General features: G+C 48.8%; 9 protein-coding genes across 9 annotated transcripts; 6 read left to right on the top strand and 3 right to left on the bottom strand.

Annotated features, from left to right (window-relative positions):
- Nucleotides 1-298: 298 nt before the first annotated feature.
- LACBIDRAFT_184606 (uncharacterized protein) lies at nt 299-1,529 on the top strand (the record flags this gene model as incomplete). The annotated part of the gene is made up of 5 exons (XM_001880397.1): nt 299-391; nt 446-524; nt 575-720; nt 778-841; nt 895-1,529. 5 exons carry the CDS (start codon nt 299-301, stop codon nt 1,500-1,502), a joined length of 990 nt encoding a protein of 329 aa, XP_001880432.1. The 3' UTR covers nt 1,503-1,529.
- A 73-nt stretch (nt 1,530-1,602) lies between these two features.
- On the top strand, nt 1,603-5,188 carry LACBIDRAFT_296416 (uncharacterized protein; the record flags this gene model as incomplete). The annotated part of the gene is made up of 4 exons (XM_001880396.1): nt 1,603-1,666; nt 1,730-1,919; nt 1,974-4,663; nt 4,716-5,188. The coding sequence occupies 4 exons, from the start codon at nt 1,603-1,605 to the stop codon at nt 5,186-5,188; spliced, it is 3,417 nt and encodes a 1,138-aa protein (XP_001880431.1).
- A 355-nt stretch (nt 5,189-5,543) lies between these two features.
- On the top strand, nt 5,544-9,664 carry LACBIDRAFT_296415 (uncharacterized protein; the record flags this gene model as incomplete). The annotated part of the gene is made up of 20 exons (XM_001880395.1): nt 5,544-5,639; nt 5,689-5,901; nt 5,953-6,036; nt 6,089-6,203; nt 6,258-6,834; nt 6,894-6,968; nt 7,021-7,133; nt 7,181-7,279; nt 7,324-7,475; nt 7,526-7,975; nt 8,038-8,146; nt 8,207-8,303; nt 8,355-8,490; nt 8,542-8,624; nt 8,682-8,786; nt 8,837-8,930; nt 8,980-9,252; nt 9,313-9,390; nt 9,439-9,527; nt 9,580-9,664. The coding sequence occupies 20 exons, from the start codon at nt 5,544-5,546 to the stop codon at nt 9,662-9,664; spliced, it is 3,123 nt and encodes a 1,040-aa protein (XP_001880430.1).
- Nucleotides 9,665-9,672: 8 nt separating this feature from the next.
- Nucleotides 9,673-11,764, bottom strand: LACBIDRAFT_190337 (uncharacterized protein; the record flags this gene model as incomplete). Its single annotated transcript, XM_001880167.1, has 11 exons — nt 9,673-10,085; nt 10,146-10,264; nt 10,319-10,430; nt 10,486-10,625; nt 10,688-10,750; nt 10,803-11,067; nt 11,124-11,243; nt 11,307-11,419; nt 11,471-11,539; nt 11,588-11,703; nt 11,751-11,764. The coding sequence occupies 11 exons, from the start codon at nt 11,762-11,764 to the stop codon at nt 9,729-9,731; spliced, it is 1,488 nt and encodes a 495-aa protein (XP_001880202.1). The 3' UTR covers nt 9,673-9,728.
- A 953-nt stretch (nt 11,765-12,717) lies between these two features.
- Nucleotides 12,718-14,120, top strand: LACBIDRAFT_192627 (uncharacterized protein). Its single transcript, XM_001880394.1, has 7 exons — nt 12,718-12,766; nt 12,813-12,931; nt 12,990-13,149; nt 13,201-13,314; nt 13,363-13,501; nt 13,552-13,720; nt 13,773-14,120. Exons 1-7 carry the CDS (start codon nt 12,727-12,729, stop codon nt 14,046-14,048), a joined length of 1,017 nt encoding a protein of 338 aa, XP_001880429.1. The 5' UTR covers nt 12,718-12,726; the 3' UTR covers nt 14,049-14,120.
- A 144-nt stretch (nt 14,121-14,264) lies between these two features.
- LACBIDRAFT_296412 (uncharacterized protein) lies at nt 14,265-17,627 on the top strand (the record flags this gene model as incomplete). Its single annotated transcript, XM_001880393.1, has 8 exons — nt 14,265-14,460; nt 14,525-14,644; nt 14,696-14,844; nt 14,903-15,919; nt 15,968-16,150; nt 16,212-16,410; nt 16,463-17,241; nt 17,301-17,627. The coding sequence occupies 8 exons, from the start codon at nt 14,265-14,267 to the stop codon at nt 17,625-17,627; spliced, it is 2,970 nt and encodes a 989-aa protein (XP_001880428.1).
- Nucleotides 17,628-18,191: 564 nt separating this feature from the next.
- On the bottom strand, nt 18,192-18,486 carry LACBIDRAFT_296411 (uncharacterized protein; the record flags this gene model as incomplete). Its single annotated transcript, XM_001880166.1, has 1 exon — nt 18,192-18,486. The coding sequence occupies exon 1, from the start codon at nt 18,411-18,413 to the stop codon at nt 18,192-18,194; it is 222 nt and encodes a 73-aa protein (XP_001880201.1). The 5' UTR covers nt 18,414-18,486.
- A 30-nt stretch (nt 18,487-18,516) lies between these two features.
- LACBIDRAFT_296410 (uncharacterized protein) lies at nt 18,517-20,898 on the top strand (the record flags this gene model as incomplete). Its single annotated transcript, XM_001880392.1, has 10 exons — nt 18,517-18,876; nt 18,928-19,265; nt 19,333-19,408; nt 19,460-19,501; nt 19,561-19,749; nt 19,800-20,186; nt 20,240-20,442; nt 20,499-20,615; nt 20,672-20,711; nt 20,782-20,898. 10 exons carry the CDS (start codon nt 18,517-18,519, stop codon nt 20,896-20,898), a joined length of 1,869 nt encoding a protein of 622 aa, XP_001880427.1.
- Nucleotides 20,899-21,019: 121 nt separating this feature from the next.
- LACBIDRAFT_296409 (uncharacterized protein) lies at nt 21,020-22,114 on the bottom strand (the record flags this gene model as incomplete). The annotated part of the gene is made up of 5 exons (XM_001880165.1): nt 21,020-21,104; nt 21,160-21,388; nt 21,441-21,585; nt 21,637-21,873; nt 21,929-22,114. The coding sequence occupies 5 exons, from the start codon at nt 22,112-22,114 to the stop codon at nt 21,020-21,022; spliced, it is 882 nt and encodes a 293-aa protein (XP_001880200.1).
- Nucleotides 22,115-22,118: the final 4 nt, after the last annotated feature.

Below are 22,118 nucleotides of genomic sequence, written 5' to 3'. Positions count from 1 at the left end.
AATTCAAAATGCTGCCCAAATCTTTCACCTTCCTGCCCTTTCAAAACAACTAACTTGGATTCTGGTTTCGACTTTGATGCCATGGATATTCAGTTCCTTGTCGTGGCTGGATGTATCGCACGCGATTTCGGCCAAGTTTACTCTTGGGAGTCACGTGTTTGGTAGCAGCTTGATCCGGATGTGAAAGTAAATTTGAATCTACGTACCCTGTTCTTCTGAACACAACACTTCCTTCCCCCGCATTGTGCCCGCCTTTTTAGCCCATTTCGCCCACCTGCATGATCTCTGGGCGTTGCGAATGAGTACAGGTGCTGCTTCAGCGTCCTCAGACAAGCAATCTCTGCACTATATCATCCGTTCTGGTCTCGCGGGTGGGGTGGCTGGATGCGTTGTGAGTTTCAATTGACCAGCTGGACCCCGTTCAACCCTGATGACCTTTGACCAGGCAAAGACTGTGGTCGCGCCGCTTGACAGGGTTAAGATTCTGTTCCAAGCTTCAAATCCTGAGTTTCAGAAATATGCCGGTAATGATCATCTTATTCCCGAAGGCCGGCTGTCGCTCACGAATGTGTAGGGAGCTGGAGTGGTGCTTTTCGTGCCGGGACGGAGATTTTTCACCAAGGTGGATTCCGTGGACTGTTCCAAGGTCATTCGGCAACGCTTCTGCGTGTGTTTCCATACGCCGCTATCAAATTTATGGCTTACGACCAAGTCCATTATGTTTGTCCGACGCCCAATATCGCATCATTTACATTCTGACTTTTCTTGCCTTTGTAGTATCTAATGCCCACGAGACAACAAGAAACCAATGTTAGGCGTTTTGTTGCTGGCGCCCTTTCGGGTATATATCATCTTCTCTGTGTGAGCAAGCTTTACTGACGTTCGAGACCCCAGGCACTATCTCTGTATTTTTCACTTACCCTCTTGAAGTTATCCGGGTAAGGATGGCCTTTCAGACAAAATCACCTGGCGAGCTCTCCCGTCCGTCCTTCTTAGGTGCGGCGCGCCACATCTTCCAGGAAGGAACTATGCAACCGCTTTCCCAGGCCTTCCCAACAGAGACCGCCCCAAAAGGCATATTCAGTCGATTTCCAGCTCTCAAGTTCTATCGTGGTTTTACTGTTACCATCATGGGGATGATACCATATGCCGGGGTCTCATTCCTAAGCTGGGGATTCTTGAGGTCCCGTCTTCTCCCTCCCTCCCAGGTGGGGCACACGCCACCGACCCCCGCTGCAGATCTTGCAATTGGAGCACTCTCGGGGGCCATTGCTCAAACAGCATCATACCCATTCGAGGTTGTACGCAGGAGAATGCAGGTGGGTGGGATTACTCACCCTGACCGTTGGCTTGGGTGGGGGGAAACACTTAGAGGGATTTACCATTCGAGAGGATGGAAAGGATTTTATGTCGGGCTAAGCATAGGTTACCTTAAAGTTATCCCTATGACCGCTGTCAGCTTTACAGTATGGCAAGGGGGTAAACGGTTGCTGAATGTATGATGGTTATAATAAGCACATGATTTGAGCACATGATTTGAGCACATGACCTTAGCACCCTCTCTCATGAACCATCGCCAGAGTGCAGTCGAGTAGAAGACCTATGCCCGTTCCCCTGCGGACAACTCACCACAAGGCCGAGGTAAAATATAATGTTACCACAGAGTGTACGTAGCTGTCTGCTCGTCTTCCATCTCGTCGTCCTCCTCATCTAATTCTTATTGTTTCAGTCCCCAGTCTCGGCTTGCACTCTGCTGCTGCTACCGGGAACCTCGGCCTTGTAGAATACGCTTTGGACCATGGCCAACCAATCAACTCTGTTCTTGACGGCGTTTTGCCATTGCATGCAGCTTGTGCTGGAGGGAATGTTCAGGTGGTTAGATTGCTCATCGATCATGGCGCCGACGTTAACGCTCCACGGTTCGTTCTTCTTCCTCTATCATTTTTACCCCACCAACCCTCTTTTCCCTCAAGACTGCCTCGCCGTTACTCGAACGACAAAAACAGGGATGCTTCCGCTCCCATTGTCGGCACTTCGGGTTCTACCCCGCTTCATTTTGCTGCTGCCAACGGGAACACTGAGGTTGTTACCGTCCTTCTTCTGCACGGGGCACATGCGGATCGTCCGGATAAGCACGGGGTCACACCGGAGATTCTTGCCCGGCAGAACGGTTGGGTAGAGTGTGCCCAAGTGCTCAAGGATTGGATCCTCAACAAAGATCGTGACCTTCGCGAACGTGAGGAGCGAACTACCACTGACGCTCAGACCACATCTTCCACGAAACGTGGGCTATCGGGATCACCTTTTCAAGACATTGATACTTCACCTCCACCTTCCCGTCGACGGCTACACGTGAAGCAATCAATCGACACCGCCTTGAACATGCTCAAGTCTTCATCTAGCAGCCATACAGACGGACGGCTGACAGCGCCTCAAGGAACCCCGCCATCATCTCCTCAGAAGCCCCTTGTCGAGTACACCTTTTACCCTGCCGATGACGAGGGACCAGTTCATCCAGGATCACGTCGTCCATCACTCCCTCACATCATGCAGCCGCCTGCCGATGAACCTTCGCCCAACTACAAGCATCCTTCATTGAAAGGTATCTCAGATGAGCGGAGACCGAGGTCGGCTGGCACAGGTGCTGACCGTCTACAGGACCATGATATGATGTATGCACCCTATGGACGAGGCGGTTCAGCTCGGAAGCTGGGCAGCAAGTACTCTTTGTTGAATATTTTCAAGAAAGCTCACCACGGAGATGGTACGGAAAGCCCTCAGCCAGACTCAAATCTTGCTCGAGAGCCCTCCGACTCGGATTTATCCCCACTTTCTGGATCGGCGCTTACTCTTCCTCTTTCGAGCTCCTACAACTCTAGTTCTGCTCAACAATCCAACATTGATCTCCATGACCAATCTTTTGTACAGACAAACACCCCATCTTCTTCCAGCTCTCCATTTTCTCGTGCTGGTTTTCGGTTTCATCGGAGCAGTGATGCATCTTCGAAAGTGCGCACACCTTCGCATCTTCACCAACCTCAATTCCCCCCTCAAACTCAGCCATCACCTTCACCTTCGGCCGGCCTGCAACGTTCCCCTCCACTCGCGACCGAAATTCATGATGTCCTCGTCAACCAACGTCCTCGTTCTCGTTCAGATGCAAGTGTTACTGACCAGAGCGACATAGAAGGCCTCGCGGGTTCAAACTCTAGTCCTTTGTCTCCTCTGCAAACAGGCCGAGTGGATGCGTCGATTACATTAGATGATTCGAAACCACTACCACCGGTGGGCATACTTGATGACGACTCGGCTGATTTTGGAACGAACCCAGATATGGGCAGCGGTAAAACTAGCCCAAGGCCGGGAATATTGCGGTCGCGTAATCACTCCCCATCTGTCGGCCAGGGCACTATCCCCCCCAGAGCTCTTCGGTTCGATTCTACTTCCAGCGGAAGTGCGGACGAGCGCAAAGGAAAGGATAGTGGCACAGAAAGCCCTCGTCGGGGGGAACTTCGATCGAGCAATAGTGCAAGCTCGCTCAGAACGTCGAAGTTGCGGGATCTTGCTCAACAGCATGAAAGAGCAGGCTCTCCTTCACGGGTTTCTTCCCGTGCCGATGGACAAGTCTATAACTCCGTCCACAGCTTGATAGAGGGCGCTCAACAAAACGATTCCACTTACCGCCTTCCAATCCACTGTGAAGACTTTGGACCAATCGTTGATATGGAAGGCAGTGACGATCTAAAACCCCCAACAGCACTCCTCTTGAGGGAACGTGGAACATCATTTACCAATTCATCGCAATCGTCATTGTCACCCATTCTTTCCAATGAGAACCCAACTGAGGAGACTAGGGCAGATTTCCCTTTTAGCATAAACAGGCCAGTGCCACTCGTCCATCAAGAAGACGAAGGGTATCTTGTTCCTCAATCTCATCTGGCAGTCCCTACGTCACAGGATAATCGTTCAAGAGGGGATTCCTTGAGCAGTAACAGTACTGCAGATAGCTCTGTTTACCCCCAGCTCAGCGTAAGCGGCACGACAGCCAGTGGATCCAGTGTCACGATCTCGACGCCTGGGGCAGGTAGCTATTTAGCGCTGCTACCATCATCGAAGGTTGGCCTCGAAGAAGAATACCATGCACGCAATCTTGGTAAAGAATCCTCATTTGTACTAGGCGAGAATCTGTCAGTTGAGTCGAGAGGACTCGAAAGAAGGTCCAACTTGAACGAGAGGCGGTTTCACCACCCCTTGGGTATCGATATTAGCACCATCTCTTCCCACGCCCAAGCTGAGGCTTTGGTGCAGCGGGCTCGACAGGACGTTCTTGATTTAGCAAATGGACAAGAAGACTCGCCAACCACAGCAAGCACAGGCCGTACGCCTTTGAGTGCGAGGCTTGCAGCATATGGAGAAAGTCTTGCTCTCGAGCGCAAGCTGCGGCAGCAGGTGGAAGCACAGGATGATGCGAAGAAGTCTCACACTGGCGACGTGATATCTCCACGTTCACCGTTAACTCCAGACGATAGCTCGCTTACGCCGGTCTCAAATAAGAAAAGTCGAGACGGCGTGGAAAGACAGCTCAGTCTAGAGCACAAGTCGGGGGCATCGAAAATCAGGTTAAGGGCCAGGGACCCTCGGCGACCTTCTACAGCTGAAGGCCGTGAGTTTTTCGTTTATCCGTCACCTCTTTCGTTTCGCTGATATATTCAAAGTATCAAGTAGGGGTGGTAATTTCTTTTTCAATGACCAAACTGGTCCATTGCACCCAGCTTCACGTTCCACCTCTGTTTCTGGACGGTCGCGCTCAACCTTGATTGCGGACGGCATGCCTGCCCCAAAACGAATGCAATCGCCTGCGCCCATTTCGACTGAGATCCACCCAGATAGCCCAGATCTTGTTTCTGTTTCACAATCCGCGTTGGAGCGGGAATCTCTCAGTCGAGTTAGCTCCTTGGATGGCCTCGACACTGAAACCGACTCAACCCATACCCTTCGCCGGGTCCCCACTGCGCCTGCCGCTGGCTCTGGACAGACGCGTGGTAAACGCGAACAAGTAAGAAGTGCGAAGAAACTTACACGCATGGGTTTTTCCCCTGTCGAACAAGTGGGGCGTACCCCAGCCCCTTCCGGCACGAGGTTTGGGGCCATCAAGTCTATCATGCAGACGTTCAAAGGCAAGACATAAGTAACCGCACATGTCCTCTTCTCTCATCCACTGATCTCCATTTCTTGTCACTGTGTATGTTGTATCCCTTCACTTCGTCTCTTCATCATTATCGCTATCTCTTCAACGGCATTGTTATTCACTCATTTTAGGCATCTTTGTTGTAAACCTATGTACCGTTATTCCAGCACCGACACGCGTTGTACTACAATCAATCTGAACAAGAACTTCACTGGCAGTTTGAGTTTGGTTTTGAGTTGTGATATTTTTGGTCACATGGCACATGTATACTTGCACGTGAAGTATTACTATATTGCATTCAGAATGGATTGCCGGACCGGCACTTGTAGAGTCTCTGACTTTTTTCCCAAAGCAAATGCCTCGAAGAGCTCGCATTCATTTCGTTTCTCTCAGATCTTCACTTGTAAACCTTCCAATCTCTATATATGGACCACTTCTTGAGCGCGGTGTTGTGGGTAATCTACTTTCAATAATAGTGACAAATTCTGACTTCGTCGAAGCGACCTCAAACCCTTGCGGTACATCTCACTCTCGTAGATAGCAGCCCAAATCAATCCCACAAGAAAGTTGAAGTCTATGTAGGCTGGACGGGCATGGCGTCCGCGTCTTCACTGGCCCAATTCAATGCCTCTCAGACGACCGAGGGTGGTTTCGAGACGATAGAAATTGACCCCCAATATTCTCTAGGGCTTGGTCTGGCGCAGGGAGACCTTGTAGGAAAAACTACATCCCTATTCAAACTAAACTCACGCGTCATGTCGTAGGTGGAGATCGGTCTAGTTCATGACTTAACTTTGGCTGAATCTGTTGCAACGGAACCTCTCTCTTCCGATGACTGGGAGATCATTGTGAGGATTTAATTAATCCGGTGCAAAACCTGTCTAATTTCAGGACTTTCAGGAAATTCATGCATCTCATGTCGAATCAACACTCCTTTCTCAGGTTCGAGTTGCCAAACTGGGGCAGGAAATCGATGTTTGGGTGCTAGGCAGAACTCGCGTAAGACTGAGAGTCAGTGGGTGACGTTTTTTGAACCTGTCAAATTCTGCGCTCATGTGAAAGCATTCAGCGAGCCTGAATCCTTCGTCAAAAGGAGACGCTCTCCTCTTGACCACCAATACAGAAGTCAGCATCGCGCCTAAGCTTTCTCGGAATAAACAAGCATCATCGAAGCAAGTTTTCAATGGAACATCTGCCACCTCAGCTGCGAATTCTTCAGCTGCTGGGGCAAAATCTGAATCCCCACAACTTCCTTCTCAGATACTTCGCGTTCTTCCCTTGCGTGTAGCCCCTCCTGTGCAATTTCCCAAAAGCTCAGGCTCTGAGTCTTTTGCATTTGTGTCACCACATACATTTTCTCGATTGTATCCATCTCGAGGAGATGACCAGTCTTTACAGTTTTTGAAGACAAACTTGAAGTGTCTCACCCGACCGACAGATCCTTCACATCCGACCCTACCTTCCTCTCCCTCTCCAGACCTCGCTACACGTCTCCCGAACTCAGGGGGAAGTGAAACGGGATTGAATGAGATCAACAAAGCTGGGGTTATAAATGATGTATACACAGGGATCATGAAGCAACTGCCAGCCAATCACATCCTCTTTCTCAATCTTCCAGCTGGAGTAGAAGAATGGGATCTTTTACGGTTAATCCCAAATGCCATATGTTGCCAACAATTTTACTTATTTGCCTTACCGTTATTAGCAGCTCGGCAATTCAAGACTGTCAAGTAATAACCTTCGAAGCCACTGAAATCACTGAGGAAACCAAAAACGCATTGTGGGTTCTCCCACTATCATTTCTGCTTTACTCATTCAAATGGCAATGTAAGGTCGAGCCCTCCGCCTAGCTTTCTAGCGGGCGTTGATGAAATTTTAGGACGGTGCATTAGCTATTGCGTCACACAATATGTTGCACATTCGTTTACGCGCTCTGTCTGCGGAGGTGAGCTTTGTCACTGGTAGGTTCCTTTCATCTCACTTAGAAAGCAGTTCCTGGCCTCCTGGTGACGGGAAGGGCGGGTAGTGGAAAAACGACTCTTGTCCGGGAAGTGGCAAAAACTCTTCAGCAGAACCCCAAAACATTTACATGTAAGTCATTCTTCCGCTCCTCTTCAAAGCTCACGATGTTACAGACGTACACTATGTCGACGCGTCCCTCTACGCCGACAAAACCGTGTCGGCCCTGAAGGCCCTTTTTAATTACTGGTTTGACAAGGTTGCTTGGCATCGTCCAAGTGTCCTTATCTTGGATAACTTAGACAAACTGCTCAGCGCCGAAACTGAGGTGGGTTTTGATTGAACATCTTTGAAGTCCAGGAGTGACCATATCACCAGCATGCAGATTCATTTCGCACACGTCATTTGACGTCAATTTTTTTAAACATATTTTCGGCTTCCGCTCGAACTTCGTCGTTGAACGCTCGTGGAATTGTCCTTCTTGCTACAGCCTCGTCAACAGCTGCATTGCATTCTTATATCAGCACTGCACATCTATTTAAAGAGATTGTGAATGTGCACCCACCCAACAAAGATGCTCGTCGAGATGTGTGTTTTGAACGACAGATGTATATTTTACAAGTGCTCACATCCGATCAGATTTTAGCAAGAATAGTGCAAGACCGATTGGAGATTGCCACAGACATGCAACAGAGCCCGGACTCTCCTCTTAACTTTGCCGCTCTGGCCACGCAAACAGAGGGCTATTCGGCAGTGGACTTGCAGGATCTGGTTGCTCGAGCTGTGCATCAGGTTGCCATAAGATCAGCAAATGAAATTTCTGGTCCAGTTAGTTAATTCCGACCAGATGACCGACGAAGTGTTCGAGCTCACTAACGCGTACTCTACAGCATCAATTGACATATGCAGACTTTATGGCAGCACAGGCTGATTTCGTTCCCTTATCGATTCGAGACATCAAGCTAGAGAAGTCGGATGTAGCTTGGTCGGATATAGGTGGTGAGTCTCTCACTGTTCGGATGTAGTGTTCTTTTAAAAAGTAGGCATCACAAATCCAAGGTTTGTACGAAACGCGTCGGATTCTTCAAGAGACTCTGGAATGGCCTACCAAGTATGGGCCCATTTTTGCACAGTCACCGTTGAGGTTACGATCTGGGTGCGTTTTTGTCAGTAGACCGAAGGTTTTTACTCAGCCTTGTTGTCGCAGGCTCCTTTTGTATGGCTTTCCTGGCTGCGGAAAGACCCTGCTTGCATCCGCTGTCGCGAAAGAATGTGGTCTAAACTTCATTAGCGTCAAGGGCCCTGAGATTCTCAACAAATACATCGGCGCCAGCGAGAAATCTGTAGGGCACATTTTATTTTGCAGTGATTAAATGATCATGATTTTGATCTAGGTGCGAGATTTGTTCGAACGTGCAAGTGCAGCTAAACCATGTGTTCTCTTCTTCGACGAGTTCGATTCTATCGCTCCTAAAAGGTACCGTGTAGACATGCGCCATAAATGATGACATACGTTTCTTACAACGATAGTTAGAGGACATGACAGCACTGGAGTTACAGATCGAGTCGTGAATCAAATGCTGACACAGATGGATGGGGCCGAGGGTTTGGAAGGAGTTTATGTTCTCGCGGCCACTAGGTGCGTCCAAGCCTCCTTTGTTGTTTTGGTAGCGAACGTTTCATTGCTAGTCGGCCCGATCTGATTGATTCTGCACTCCTTCGCCCGGGACGTCTTGATAAATCCCTCTTCTGCAATATGCCCGAGTACGAAGAGCGCAAAGATGTAGGCTGCTTAACTCTCCTGCATGCTCGCTGTTCTAAGAACTTCCGAGATTCTGAAAGCTGTGGCAAACAAACTGGCAGTTTCCCCATCTGTTGATTTCGACAACCTGGCTGCAGAGACCGACGGTTATACAGGCGCCGATCTTCAGGCCCTGCTATACAATGCACATCTTCAAGTAATACATGCCAGCATCGACGCTGATGCCTTGGCCAATACCCCGTCATCGCGACAAGAGGATGAGACGCCAATACAACATGTGACGATAGGAGGCCCAGCCGTAACAAAAGTTACAAGGGCGGAAGAAATGGCTTTTCAAAAACGAGTGAGTGTCATGTTGGCATCCCATATACAATTAAACCGTGACCTCCTTTCTGTTCCATAGCTTCGCCAGATACAGGTGAATTCAGCCCCAGCTGCGAATTCTTTTACTCCGGGGCAACCCCCGCCTCCACGAAAGATGGTAAAATTCTATCATAACCCCACGGATTTTCATTGACGGCATGTCTAGGACGAAATTAGGCAGGAACATATTTGTTTGGCCCTTAAGACAACAAGGCCATCCCTAGCACTAGAAGAACGCCAGCGTCTTCAGCGAATGTGAGCATTCTCGCCAACGACAATTGACCATTATTTCATCATTATGCTGCAGTTATCAAGGGTTTACTTCAGACCGCAGCGGCGACTTACCCGTTCCTGATGCTGGGGGTATTGGCAGCCATGTAACACTAATGTAGACATGTATGGGCGCTTATCGCAATATATTTCCTGATATATAACACAAAAGCGTTCCGGGACCTATCAATCCGATGGGGTAGCCGTAGTTTCACGCCAGGCCTGAAGTACCCCTTCTGCCTCCTCTGCCACAATGTCGTACGCGTTTCTCACATGCAGTTCTTCCGTTCTAGCGGCCCCGACGGCGAATCTAATGCAGGAGATGCCATTCAAGTTAGTTTGTGTGAGCATGATATCCTGTCTAGCGGATAGACGTCCAAACAACGAGCGATTTAACTCGTTGAGCGCTGCCAACGACAAAACGCCCTGGACTCCAGCAGGGACGAGTCTGAATACGGAGAGTGCAAAGGACGGTGGGGTTACGAGGGACAAAATCTTTGACTCGGAAATAAGACCAGCAAAGTTATCGTTGAGCTCTATGGCCTTGGTTGAAGAGAGGTAAGCCTTGATCACGCACAAAAAAGAAAAGAAAATATGACGAACTCGTCGGATATGTTTTCTGAACCCCTCAGCGCCAAAACTTCGCAAAACAAACCACAGCTTCAATGAGCGGAAACGACGTCCAAGACCCAAATGCCAGTTCCTGTAGTCAATGGCCATGCCTAAAAATTTGCCAAGTAGTCAGGCAATGGATTTGATACATAGTGCAGACTTACCTGAATCATCTTTTTTTGACCTTAAGAAGACGGGGGTAACTTCTAGAGCGTCCACGAGATTCGAACGATCCCGTATCCATAGGGCTGAACAGTCAAAATTGACTAACCCCCACTAATTTTGTATCCATGTCAAGGTCTGAAGAATATAGGATAGTATAAGCAGAAACCTTGTGGAAATTGGTGCAGAAAGAGTCGGCAAAGCCGTTCATTTCTTGAAGGTACAGCTTTCCGCGGTTCTCAGGACAAGATAGAGCGACGCCGGCCCATGCTGCGTCAATGTGAACCCATAGGTTAGGGTGCTCTCGTGCTGTTAGAATGAATGAAGGGGTTAAATCCTACAAGCTCAGAGGTTCGAGTGCAGGGTCCTACCAACTTCCTGTATCTCAGGCAGATTGTCAATCGCTCCAGATGAGGTTGTCCCAACAGTCGCGACTGGGTAATAAATTGATAAAAGAAGGACGCCAAGAAAGAAGTGACAATTTACTGAGGATAAAAGGCCGCTTTCCCATTTTCGCGTCCTCTTCCAAGGCTGCCTTCAAGGTATCGCCACGGAGGGAAAATTCGTCCTCAAGCTTGACGTCGATTGCCCTTACCTGAAGGCCTAATACAAGACCAGCTTTCGCACCAAGAGAGTGAGTTTGCGTGCTCGTATATATCACCAGATCCTCTAATTTGGCTTCGGGGTGATTGCGTTGGTATCGTGAGCGGGCAGCCACAACAACTGCGAGGGCAGAATCGGAGGCGCTGGTCTAAAACTCCACGATCAGATGTACATAGGATCAGGATCTGTTAAGGTGGTATTCACCTGAATAACACCACCTCCTATGGTCGAAGAATTTAGAAATTCTGGAGACAACCCGAGGAGCCGAGCAGCCCAGTCCATCATGGTGACCTCTAGCTCGGTACATGCGGGGCTGCTGGACCACTAGGAGAAAAAAAAAACAGCTGTTATTAGACATTGATGAGATAAGGAAAGATTTTAGCCAACATTGAATCCAGGATTGCAGGCGCTGGAAGAGTAGAGGTCTCCGATCATGCCTTCAAAGGTGCAAGCGGAGGGAAAGTATGCAAAGAACGATGGGTGTTGCCAGTGCGTCAATCCTGTTGAGGTTGATGCTCGGTTGAGTTTTTCAATTTTATTTTAGATCGTACCAGGAAGAATGAGATTCTGGTAATCGTCCGCAATGAGTTGAAAATCTTCTCCGGCCTCTGGCGCACACGCTATTCATGCGTGAGTACTGTGTATTGAACCAGACGCGGGTGGTTTACGCGGAATATGATTTTTCAGGTATCCAGGCTCAACTTTCGGGATAACTGATCTATTTTGCAGGGTGTAATAATATTCGCAGATGCGGTCGACTGCTTGATAACCAGCCTTTCGAAACCTAGGAAAGTGTGAAGGTGGAGATTTTTATAGATACGAAGCGCTTACTGTTCAACATCCATGGTAGTTATCGTAAGTGTTGCTGGGCAGTCAAAGGGTTAGTCGATAAAGGGGGTCGGTCAAAGATACTGACTTCAATAAAACTTTCGTGGGATACCGGATATGGCGGGTATCTGACGACATCGATGATCGCTACTAGTAAGTACGCGGCATTCATCAGGCAAACCACAGGGCATTCCGAATTTCCAGATTGCTAGTTGTGTGGTATTTTGGTGGTATTCATGGCACGGCTGCGTTTTAGACATTTAAAATTAGACTAGTGTTGCCGGAGCTCGGCTTTAGCTTGCTCCGGCTTCAAGCCCGCTTAGCCGTGGCTTGGATGCCAAATTCGGAAACATGCAATTTTCTCAATGGTTAGGGGTGCCACGTTCAAAATTTTTGGGAGGACATATCTACTGCATGCATAGTTACATGTCAGTGTGCTGCTACTTTTGACTTCTCTCCGTAATGTTGCGATTGTCGCTGTTCAACTTCATGTGTGACATCATTGAGCCGTGATCACATATGTGACCACCAAGTGACCACCTAATATTCGAAATGCTCAGTAAAACATGGGAAGTTGATAGAATGCTATAAAACTCTGTGAAAGGCTATGTTAAGGTTTCCTTTCCAGTATCCAGCCTTTTGTGTGGCAGAATATGTTTTGCAGCTATAAATTGCTATTTCGAGCCCGAGCTATGAGCGGTAGCTCAGCTCGGCTGGTGGCTCAAGCCAAGCTGAGCCAAGCTTCGGCAACACTAAAATTAGACTTGCCTCGTAGCCTGATCCAATCCGGTGACGATTTCCAGTTGGTGTCCCTGAACAAGTGGGACTTGAGGGCATTGAGGTTAATAGCCATGAGATAGAATTTAATGTAGTTTGCTCGAGAATACATGCACAGCCGTTGCTCGTAAAGACCCTGGAAAACATGGACAAATTGTATTTTCTTTGGTATGTACGTGCCTCCTGCCACGAGCTAGCAGAGATGGACGTGTTCAATGTACAGGAACTCTCCTTTTCTCTCGGTAAGTTCACTTCGCAGACATGTGGACGTCAAACTCAATCATCTAGTCCGTGATCAACCTTACCTGTCTGCCTTCCTCCTCGTGATGGGATCCATTGGTGTTGGTCGCGTCATCTACCAAACCCTTTCAGTTTTTCTGCAGACATTTATCCTACCGGGAACGAACGTATGGATCAGATACATCACTTGTCAAGTAAAACGCTCACCCTATCTATATCCTCTAGCTCAGGAAGTTTGGCGCGAAGAAGGGTGCTTGGGCTGTCGTCACAGGAGCGACTGATGGTATTGGCAGGGAATTCTCGCTTCAGTTGGCAAAAGCGGGCTTCCACGTTTTCCTCGTTGCTAGAAACGAGGCACTGCTTGCGTCTACGGCTGCGGAAATAGGTTGGTCTTGAGCTTTGCTGCCTGTCACTGGGCTTTAACTGAAGTTGCCAGAACAAAAATATGGAGTATCTACTGCAACGCACTCCATCGACTTTTCAAAGGCTGATAAATCAGCCTACAATTCTCTCGGAAGTTCCCTCGGCAGTGTAGACGTCGGTGTCTTGGGTAAGCAGGACTGGAAGTTCTTGTTTCAAAGCTTTACATTATTTTAAGTGAACAACGTTGGGAAATCCCATGCTATGCCCGCTTATTTTGTGGATACTCCCGAGGAGGAGATGTCCGATATTGTGTCAATCAATGTGCAGGCGACTCTGCAGGTTACCCACTCGGTCCTGCCCGGCATGGTTCAGCGGTGCGCGAAGACCTCCCTATCTGAGAACTGTTGCTGAATCTTGACCATAGAAAACGCGGGTTGATTCTTAACGTTGGATCGTTTGCGGGTGCTGTGCCATCGCCCATGCTTGCAACATATTCAGGGACCAAAGCGTTCCTCACTACGTTCTCAAGTGCGTTAGGCGAGGAGGTCAGAAAGGACAACATTACTGTCGAACATTTGAACACCTATTTTGTTGTACGTCCGCGATTGATTGACCAGTTTGAAGTATGCTCAACAACCTTTACAGGTGTCGAAGCTCTCCAAGATCCGCAAAGCGTCGGCCCTCATACCTAAACCAGATGCCTATGTTCGTTCTGTATTGTCAAAGATCGGTCTGCCGTGTGGTGCTAGCTACAGTGGTCGACCGAACACGTCAACTCCGTTCTGGTCACACGCGCTTCTGGACTACGGCCTGACGTTGATTGGGCTTCAGAGTGCATTCATCAGTTATACGCACGGCCTTCACAAGGATATCAGACGGCGTGCGCTGCGAAAGATGGAGAGAGATGCGAAGTTACAGTGACGGTATGGTGATTGTTAGAATACGTATTTTTGCTTGTTTGTGTTGGAATGCGATTGCAGCATGTCCATTGTGCCGGCGATTGCGCTGAAGAGAAGAACGTTGTCACTGCGTTGAATCTGCGTGCATCGACAACGCTGCCCGTAGCAGGCTCATTGCTTAAACAATCCTTCATCGTCGTTTCCTTTCATGACCATTTCATTCTTGCCTTGATTCATCATGAAGCGTCAACCATCTCGTGCTCCATCGCCAACACCAACAGCTTTCTCAGGCATATCCAATTATCGCAATGATTCCTATCGCTCAGTCAGAGACAAGTCTGCCGTTCCCGCAGTCCCTACAGTCGATTATCGTCTCGTTTCAAGGACACATTACGATGAATTAGGCCGTTACTTGGCTGCGTATCTCGCAAAGTGTCCGTTCAATTAAAAACCATTTGCTTTGCGCTTCTCTGATTCCTTCTCGTTACGTCTTCGCAGCTCTTCCCAACTCTCGTTCAACCGCAAGACAAAAGCTTACGCGACTTACCATTCAACAATTTCACGAGCTTTCCACTGACGTCTATGATGAACTGGTTCGTAGAAACAACGAGAAAGAGGGTATGTCCTACAAATATCCTTACACTCCTAGATCACTCAACCATCCTTCAGTCCCCTTCCTCCCTGTCAGAGAGGAATTCCATCCAAAACGAAATCAAGCACGCCAGAAACTCGCTACCCTACCGACCTCTCGCTTTGAAGACCTTTCCAGTGATGTTTACTTTGAGTTATCGCGAAGATACCCAGAATTTAAGGAAGAGGTGCGTAGCCCTAATCATGGTAATAGTCACCTGCTGATTATCTAGTCTTGTCCGGTAGAGTGGTAGAGCCTCGGATTCGGGGTATGATGACTATCCTGCTCCCGACTTTCCGTCAAATTCGCCGCCTTCTCCGCCACGCAACACGAACGCACGGACATCTGGGCGGGTTTCAGCCGATCGACCATCGGATAGCGGATACGGAGGTAGCGGTCCCAGTAGAAGACCATCCGAAGACCGACGTAGACCAAGCGAGACCGAATTCGTTCCACCCCGACGGAGCGAGGAGTCTTTCCGGCGGCCGGAAGAAACATTCAACGCTCCAAGAATAGGCGAGGAGAACTTCTCAGCGAGCCTTGCTTCTCGTCGGAAGCCTTCTCAAGATACGACGCGGAGATCCGAGGAAAGAGAGCGAGACTTTGCGCGACGACCAAGCGGAACTGTCAGTATCAGTGGGGCGAGTGATAGCACGACTACGGCAAACGCCAATGCGGCTCAAAGTACCACGGCCACGAGTGGAATGATTATTCCAAATAAGAGCACCATCGAGGAAGAGTACATCGAGGTCCCTTATGGTCGCGACGGAAGGGAGAGTGGAAGCACGACAATCGATGAACGAGAAAGGGGCATAGAGATGCACCGGGATGGTGCCATGGGGCTCGATGAACCCGACAGCGCCAGTGATTATCCCAGTGCATTGAGCCCTAGAAGTCCTCCAGCGGGCTTAAGTGGACTCAGTGCTCGACTCAATGACGTGGATGACGATGACGGCGATCCAGCAGGTCCTGGTAACAGGAGCGGGGATGATTTTTATGACAAATATGGCCGCTCATCTGTTAACTCAGATCGATCTGTTGGAACAAACGCATTTGCTTCACGGATGATGGGTGGACGGGCGAGCGTTTCTGATGACCAGGAAAAAATTCGCCGTGACTACGAGTTCAAGATCGCTACGATGCAAACGCAAATTACCAATTTACAACGCGATTTGGGTGACGCTGCAGAACACGAGAGGAAGCTGAAGGACGGCGAAGCGCGAGTTAGGCAAATGGAAGATGAATTGTCAACTTTCCGTCGCGTGAGTACCGTGTTCCTTTTGAGGTATCTTAAACTCATGGCAATATAGCGTGCTGAAGAGCAGAGTGCAGCCATGCGTGCCCTACAAAAGGAGCTCGATGAGTTGCGTGATGTCCGTCAGCGGGAGAAAGAGCGGGAGTCTAGGAGAAACAAGGAAGACGAGGAAGAGTTACAAATTCTACGCGACAGATGTGAAAGATTGGAAGAGGAACGGGAGAATCGCAAAGGAGGGGTATGTTCTCTAAATTAGGTAGATGTACTTTCCAGACGCTGACCATGGCTCGATTTCATAGGCAGACAACGAGATAGTTGAGCAACTGAGGTCCGATATGGAAGGCCTTCTGACGGAGCTTAATGACCTCTCTCGACGCAATGACGAGCTCATGACTGCCAAAGACTCTGACCTGGTTGTGATTCGCGACCTTGACAACCAGCTCAAGGATTACAAACGCAAGTACGAACAAGCAAAGACAGAGCTTCGGAATGTGAAGGGTGTGTTTCTATGTCGCTCTCATGTCAAGTAGACCAAAACCATCCTTGTTAGTCACCTCTCAACTCTTTCTTCAAGCACCGAAGTTTGACAAGTCGGAGGATCAACTCCCCGTCTCCCCAGACGGCGGCGTGCTTGACATACATATCACCGCTTTCCTTTCCGCGATTGACATCCTATTGACTGCCGGACGGTCAAATGCTCCCACTCGAGTGCTCACGCCGATGAAGACTGTGGTGAACGCTGTAACCAATATCATAGAAGATGTTCGAAGCTTTGAACGACGGCCGCAGCGAGAACGGTCAGACATTGACCTTGATGCTCTTCGGTCACTCCGTGAGCGCGCCGATGCAACTTTGAGTAACCTCGTAACGGCCACAAAAACCCATGCAACGAGTTCAGGGATGTCTCCCGTCAGCTTATTGGATGCCGCCGCCAGTCATGTCTCCGTTACAATCACTGAGATTGGCAGGACGATATGTATACGAAAGGCTACCAAAGCTGAACAAGAGCAATTTTCCTACAGCACCTTCGCGCCCCCCGCTTCCTCTGCAAACAACTTTTCGCCTTCCCTTCGATCGGTTGACGAGACGAGAGCATCCCATCAACGTAAAGCAAGCCAAGCATCAACGTCCAGTAGAGGCCGTTTCTCTGAGTCACCTGTCTCTCCTCCCAATCGGTACAACGACACCAGGCGGCGGCCTCCATCAGATAATTCAAGCTCTGAACAAACCAATTCTCCACCACCGATATTTGATCAACAACCCGGCGGAGTGGTCAGTGACGATTCCGCGCCAGGAGATGGATTCGAAGATGCTTGGGCAGAATTGAAGGTATGAAAGACGCCTCACATAGTTATAGTGTTAAGGATTTGATAACGACATCCTTGCAGCCATACCTCGAAGCCCAGACAGAGTCCATTGTTTACGCGATACAAAGTGTACTTTCGGGCGTCCGTAGCCCCACGCCCTCCCCAACTCTGAACGAGAATCTGACGCAAATCATAACGATCGTGTCTAGCATTGTTGCTGTTTGCAACGACAATCTCCCACCAGCTTCATCACAACAAGGAAATGAAATCTTACGGGAGCTAGGTGAACACGCGAATAAGCTGAGCGAGGTGCAAGCCCTGCCCGATGTTACAAAAGAGACACGACAAATTATGGCCAAGTCAAGCTTTGCCATTGCGAACGCCATGAAAGGGTTGATGAAGTTGTAGTTGTATTTTCTTAGGTGTACTCTGCAGCACCATCCGGATACTTAGATAGTTCTAATACCCCTATGATATCATTTGAGCACGTGATAATGAAGCACGCCAGAGCACGCCATCGTTTGGATGAGATATATAGTAGCTGAGCGGATAATACTACACTTTTACCACCTTTTCTCGCCCAACACGTCGAGTGCACTACCTACCCCGTGGCAGACGTGCACTGGGACCACTTATAGTTCAATCCGTCACAAGCAGCGCGCAAAGACTCAGCTGACACCATTTTACACGGTCGCATCCAATCGCATTCGTATTGACAGTCGTCACGGTCATGGTCCCGTCTTGATCCTGTTTGGTACGTTCTTCATTGGTTTTTCCAAGGTTCTTCGTTCATTTCAGCACCATTCATCCTACATCACGTAAGCGGGTAGCCGTCACCCACCGGACCTTGACCTCACTCCGCCGCGGTTCTAGGCGATTCTCCCAAGATTTGCCCTATCTGGCGTGTGTCTTTGCCCCTCTGGTGCCGCAGTCTCGGATCTTCTTCCCGCTTGGCGCGCCAATGTCTCGACCTTATCCTTTCTTTCGATGGACCTTGCTGGAACTCTTTTTTTGTTTTGTTTTTTGCATTGATTGCATTTCCATCACGCTCTTGCGCATTTCCAGTCGTGGTTTACAACGATGTTCCAACTGAAGAGACTTCCAATTCGCCTTTGATATGATCGACACCACTTTCCGATCAGGCAAGCGCTTGATTCCTAGCGCGTATCCAGGCGCTCGGCTCTTATTTGACATAACAAAGCTGTATGGACCTTCGTTCCCTGTATGTGGCAGGTAGATATAAATAATTGATTCCTTTGCCATATCATTCGTTCTTGATTTTACCCACCCCACAAACATGACTGCTACCTTCTCATCCTCGTCCTCGTCAAGCGAAAGTTCAAGTTTGCCCAGTTCCCGTTCTACAACCCCTCCATCCGACATAGAGCAATCCTGCAAACGACTGCCTGCGTGGCAAGCTGCCGCCCATGTCTTTCTTCCCGCTGAATCAAGCCCCCGTGTGCTCAGGAGCGTCTTTGAAAAGCATGCTTCTGAAAACTGCTTGGGGGTGATCCTAGCCAACCCAACAGCAGGTCACCTTTGCGAAGAGTTCACCAATGGGGCATGGACTGCTATGCATATGACCATTGGGAACGACCCCGTTGTCAAGTACTCCCTATCTACAAGCTGCAACAACCAGCGCCTGTTTGACACTGAAGTAAGCACCTTCGTACTCTTTGATCCTTCCTAGCTTTATCAAGTTCCCAAGCCTCGTGCTCTTTTCACCGGCTTGACCTGTGCAAGGCACCTTCTCTTAATTGCGCAGGCGTCCCTTCGCTCCATCCTCTCGGTCTCGGTTGCCGCTGGGAACGCCACATTGTATATCCTTGAACGGCCTTCGTTTGCCTTTCCTCCACTTGCCTCAACCCCTTCGTTCAGCCATGATGGCACGGTGGCGCAAGGCAATGTCCCTACCCTGGAAGAATGGGAGAGACTTTGGTCGGCATGGGATCTTGTCACCCTTCAAATGATACCCCAGGAAATGCTCCACCAGAAGCCAATTGATCTTCGCCACAAGTGTTTGTTTTACATTGGACACATTCCCACGTAAGCGCAGCTACATACTCTGTTTCTTTTTTTAGCTGGACGTTATCTCAGTGCTTTGGCTTGATAGATTTTTGGATATGCTGTTATCTAAAGCTATCGGTGGCTCACCAACCGAGCCCAAATATTTTTGGAATATATTTGAAGTATGCATTCGTATTTACTATGTCTGCCTTCCCTTCTCATAAGAACTTCAGCGCGGAATTGACCCACATGTGGATGATCCTGACCACTGTCATGTAAGCGCCCTCTTCGCATTGGCAATCATAGGTGGCTGATATGGTGTTCTTTTGAAAAGAACCATTCAGAGGTTCCTGAAAAAGACGAAGATTGGCCCACCCTAGACTCAATTATCATGTTCCGCAACAATGTTCGCGCACGTCTCGGAAAGCTTTACCTTGATCTTCAGGCTGGAAGGCAGGCCTTCACCAGGGGTATTGCGAGGACCCTCGTTATGACTCTGGAGCATGAAAGCTTTCACATCGAAGTTAGTTGATTTCAACGGCGTCTTTTTTCTGTTGCTGAGCGACATAACAGACGCTTTTGTACATGCTAATGCAGCGGGCTGGCTCTGGCACACTTCCACCGCCCGGATTCACTGTACCTCCTTGGGAAGCTTTAGCCGAGCAATGGAATTCTATTCCCCTGCCATCTTCCTCTACTGTTCTCGTCGGTCCCGCAACGCTTGTTTTGGGGCACCACGATTCCGAGGCAGAAGACGGATTGCCTAGTGTTGTGGAAAACGTCAAGGACCATACTTTTGGTTGGGATAATGAAAGCCCCGCTCGAACCGTTCAGGTTGGCGCATTCAAAACCGAATGGCGTCCCGTGACCAACAGAGAGTTTGAAACCTTCAGAAACAACCAGTCGAAAGGCGTTGTTGACTTCCCCAAGAGCTGGGTAGACGAGGATGGTGAAATTAAAGTTGTTTTTCTTTTTCGAAATACAAATTTCATTCAGCTGACCCACTACCTTAGGTTCGAACAATGTTTGGGCCTGTACCCATGGCTATTGCGGCGCATTGGCCCGTGCTCACCTCGTATGACGACCTCGTCGCATACGCAAGTTCCAAAGGCGGACGATTGCCGACCGAGCCTGAGTTGAGGCTATTCCTTGACACGTATGATGTGGGGTACGAAGGTGGCGCGAATATCGGCTTCAGAAATTGGCATTGCGTACCGTGAGCTAATATTTCAGCTTTGGATAATGTGTAAACTAACAGCTTCAATGTGGCAGCGCTACGACCGGCCTGGAGGCCTACGACGGCAAAGGCAGTAATGGTGGTGTCTGGGAGTGGACTTCAACTGTGTTTGATACACACGAGGGGCTTGCTCCAACAAACATCTTTACCGGGTAGGTTGAATTCAACGATCCTATGTATGGCTGCAAAATTCTAATTCACTTCTCAGCTATTCAACCGACTTTTTTGACTCGAAGCATCATGTCGTGGTAAGTTCAATTTTTTCTCTTTGCTTTTATTTCCAGATCAGCTCTGATTTGTTTGTTGGGTGGCTTCTAGCTCGGTGCCTCATACGCGACCGTCCCTCGTCTTGCAGGCCGTCGTACTTTGAGGAATTTCTATCAACACAACTACCCTTACCCATGGGTTGGTGCTCGGGTTGTGTATGACGTTTGAACACAATCATAGCCTTCTTTTGGCCTTCTTACCTCTTCGTCTCCTGTATAATATACTGCTCCGTCTATCTGTCTTAGTATACGTCGCATTGCTGAAATATGTTTGTTTGCAAAACCACAAATTATGATGAATCCAACAATATTCGCCACATGCCAAACATGATGTTTACGAGGAAGCCAACCACTAAACCCATCTGCATGCGACGTCTAGAGGAACTGGATTCATGCCAAAGTATCTGTGCGGATTATAACCTGAACTCACGAAAATATAACATTCGTGGTTGGCGCGTCTTCGTTTCCATCCTCCCAAAAGACAGCAGCCTTTTTACTCCGCATAAAGAAGAATGGAAGCAATGGGAAGAAAAATCCAATTAGAATTCCTTGAAGAACAGAGGAATTGGCAGAAGGCGAAGATTGTGACAGACTTGCTGTGCCCGCATTGTCAATAGAGTCAATCCATTGTTCCTCGAGCGCACGGGCATGCTCGTCATCTAATAAATCAGAGTTGGTACTCAGAAGTCGGATTTTTATGGTCGAACCCACACTCTTCTTCAGTCTCAAAATCAACATCAAGATAATTCGCCGATGACTGGCTGTGGAATTGCCGACGAAAATTGGCGATGTCCGCTTCAGAGAACCCGACAGACGCAAGGCGATCGAACCCCCTTACAGGTTGTAGTTGGCTAACCTGTAAAGTAATTGAACGATGCTTTCAACGAAGGAACAAGGTAAATCTCACTTGAGTATTTCCCTCATCGGTCTCTTCTTCGCCTGACGCTAGCTTGGGTCCAACTGAACAATGGATCCATGTTGAGTTGGCTGTATCCGGACCAATGCTGTTCTCGGACGTGGCTCTTCGCTGCCTTTCTTCGAGTGACAACAGCCATGCGTACAGAAATGTACCATCGGTCAATAATCGACCGGAGTGAATGAGTCGCAGGCGTCGGTCTTTCAGATCTGCTCGAGCTTGACGAATCTGCACGGCTCAATAGAAGGTTTATTTAAGAGTTATGAACCGCAGAAGAACATACATTCTTCTTGACATCAAGGACCGTGTCGGAGTTGTTGACGGTGAGTATGAGGTCTGGAGTGCCTTCTGTAAAGCGCACTACGAGTGTACGAATGAGCTCAGAGGGCGTAGGAGCCGACGAGGACGCAATGGCATCTCCTGAATGCTCGATTGCCCTCTGCTTCCCTTTCGCTTTCTCACTTAACATTGTT

Source organism: Laccaria bicolor, genomic scaffold, assembly GCF_000143565.1.
Source record: "Laccaria bicolor S238N-H82 LACBIscaffold_10 genomic scaffold, whole genome shotgun sequence".
Classification (NCBI taxonomy): domain Eukaryota; kingdom Fungi; phylum Basidiomycota; class Agaricomycetes; order Agaricales; family Hydnangiaceae; genus Laccaria; species Laccaria bicolor.
This window is presented reverse-complemented; position numbering and strand designations above follow the sequence as displayed.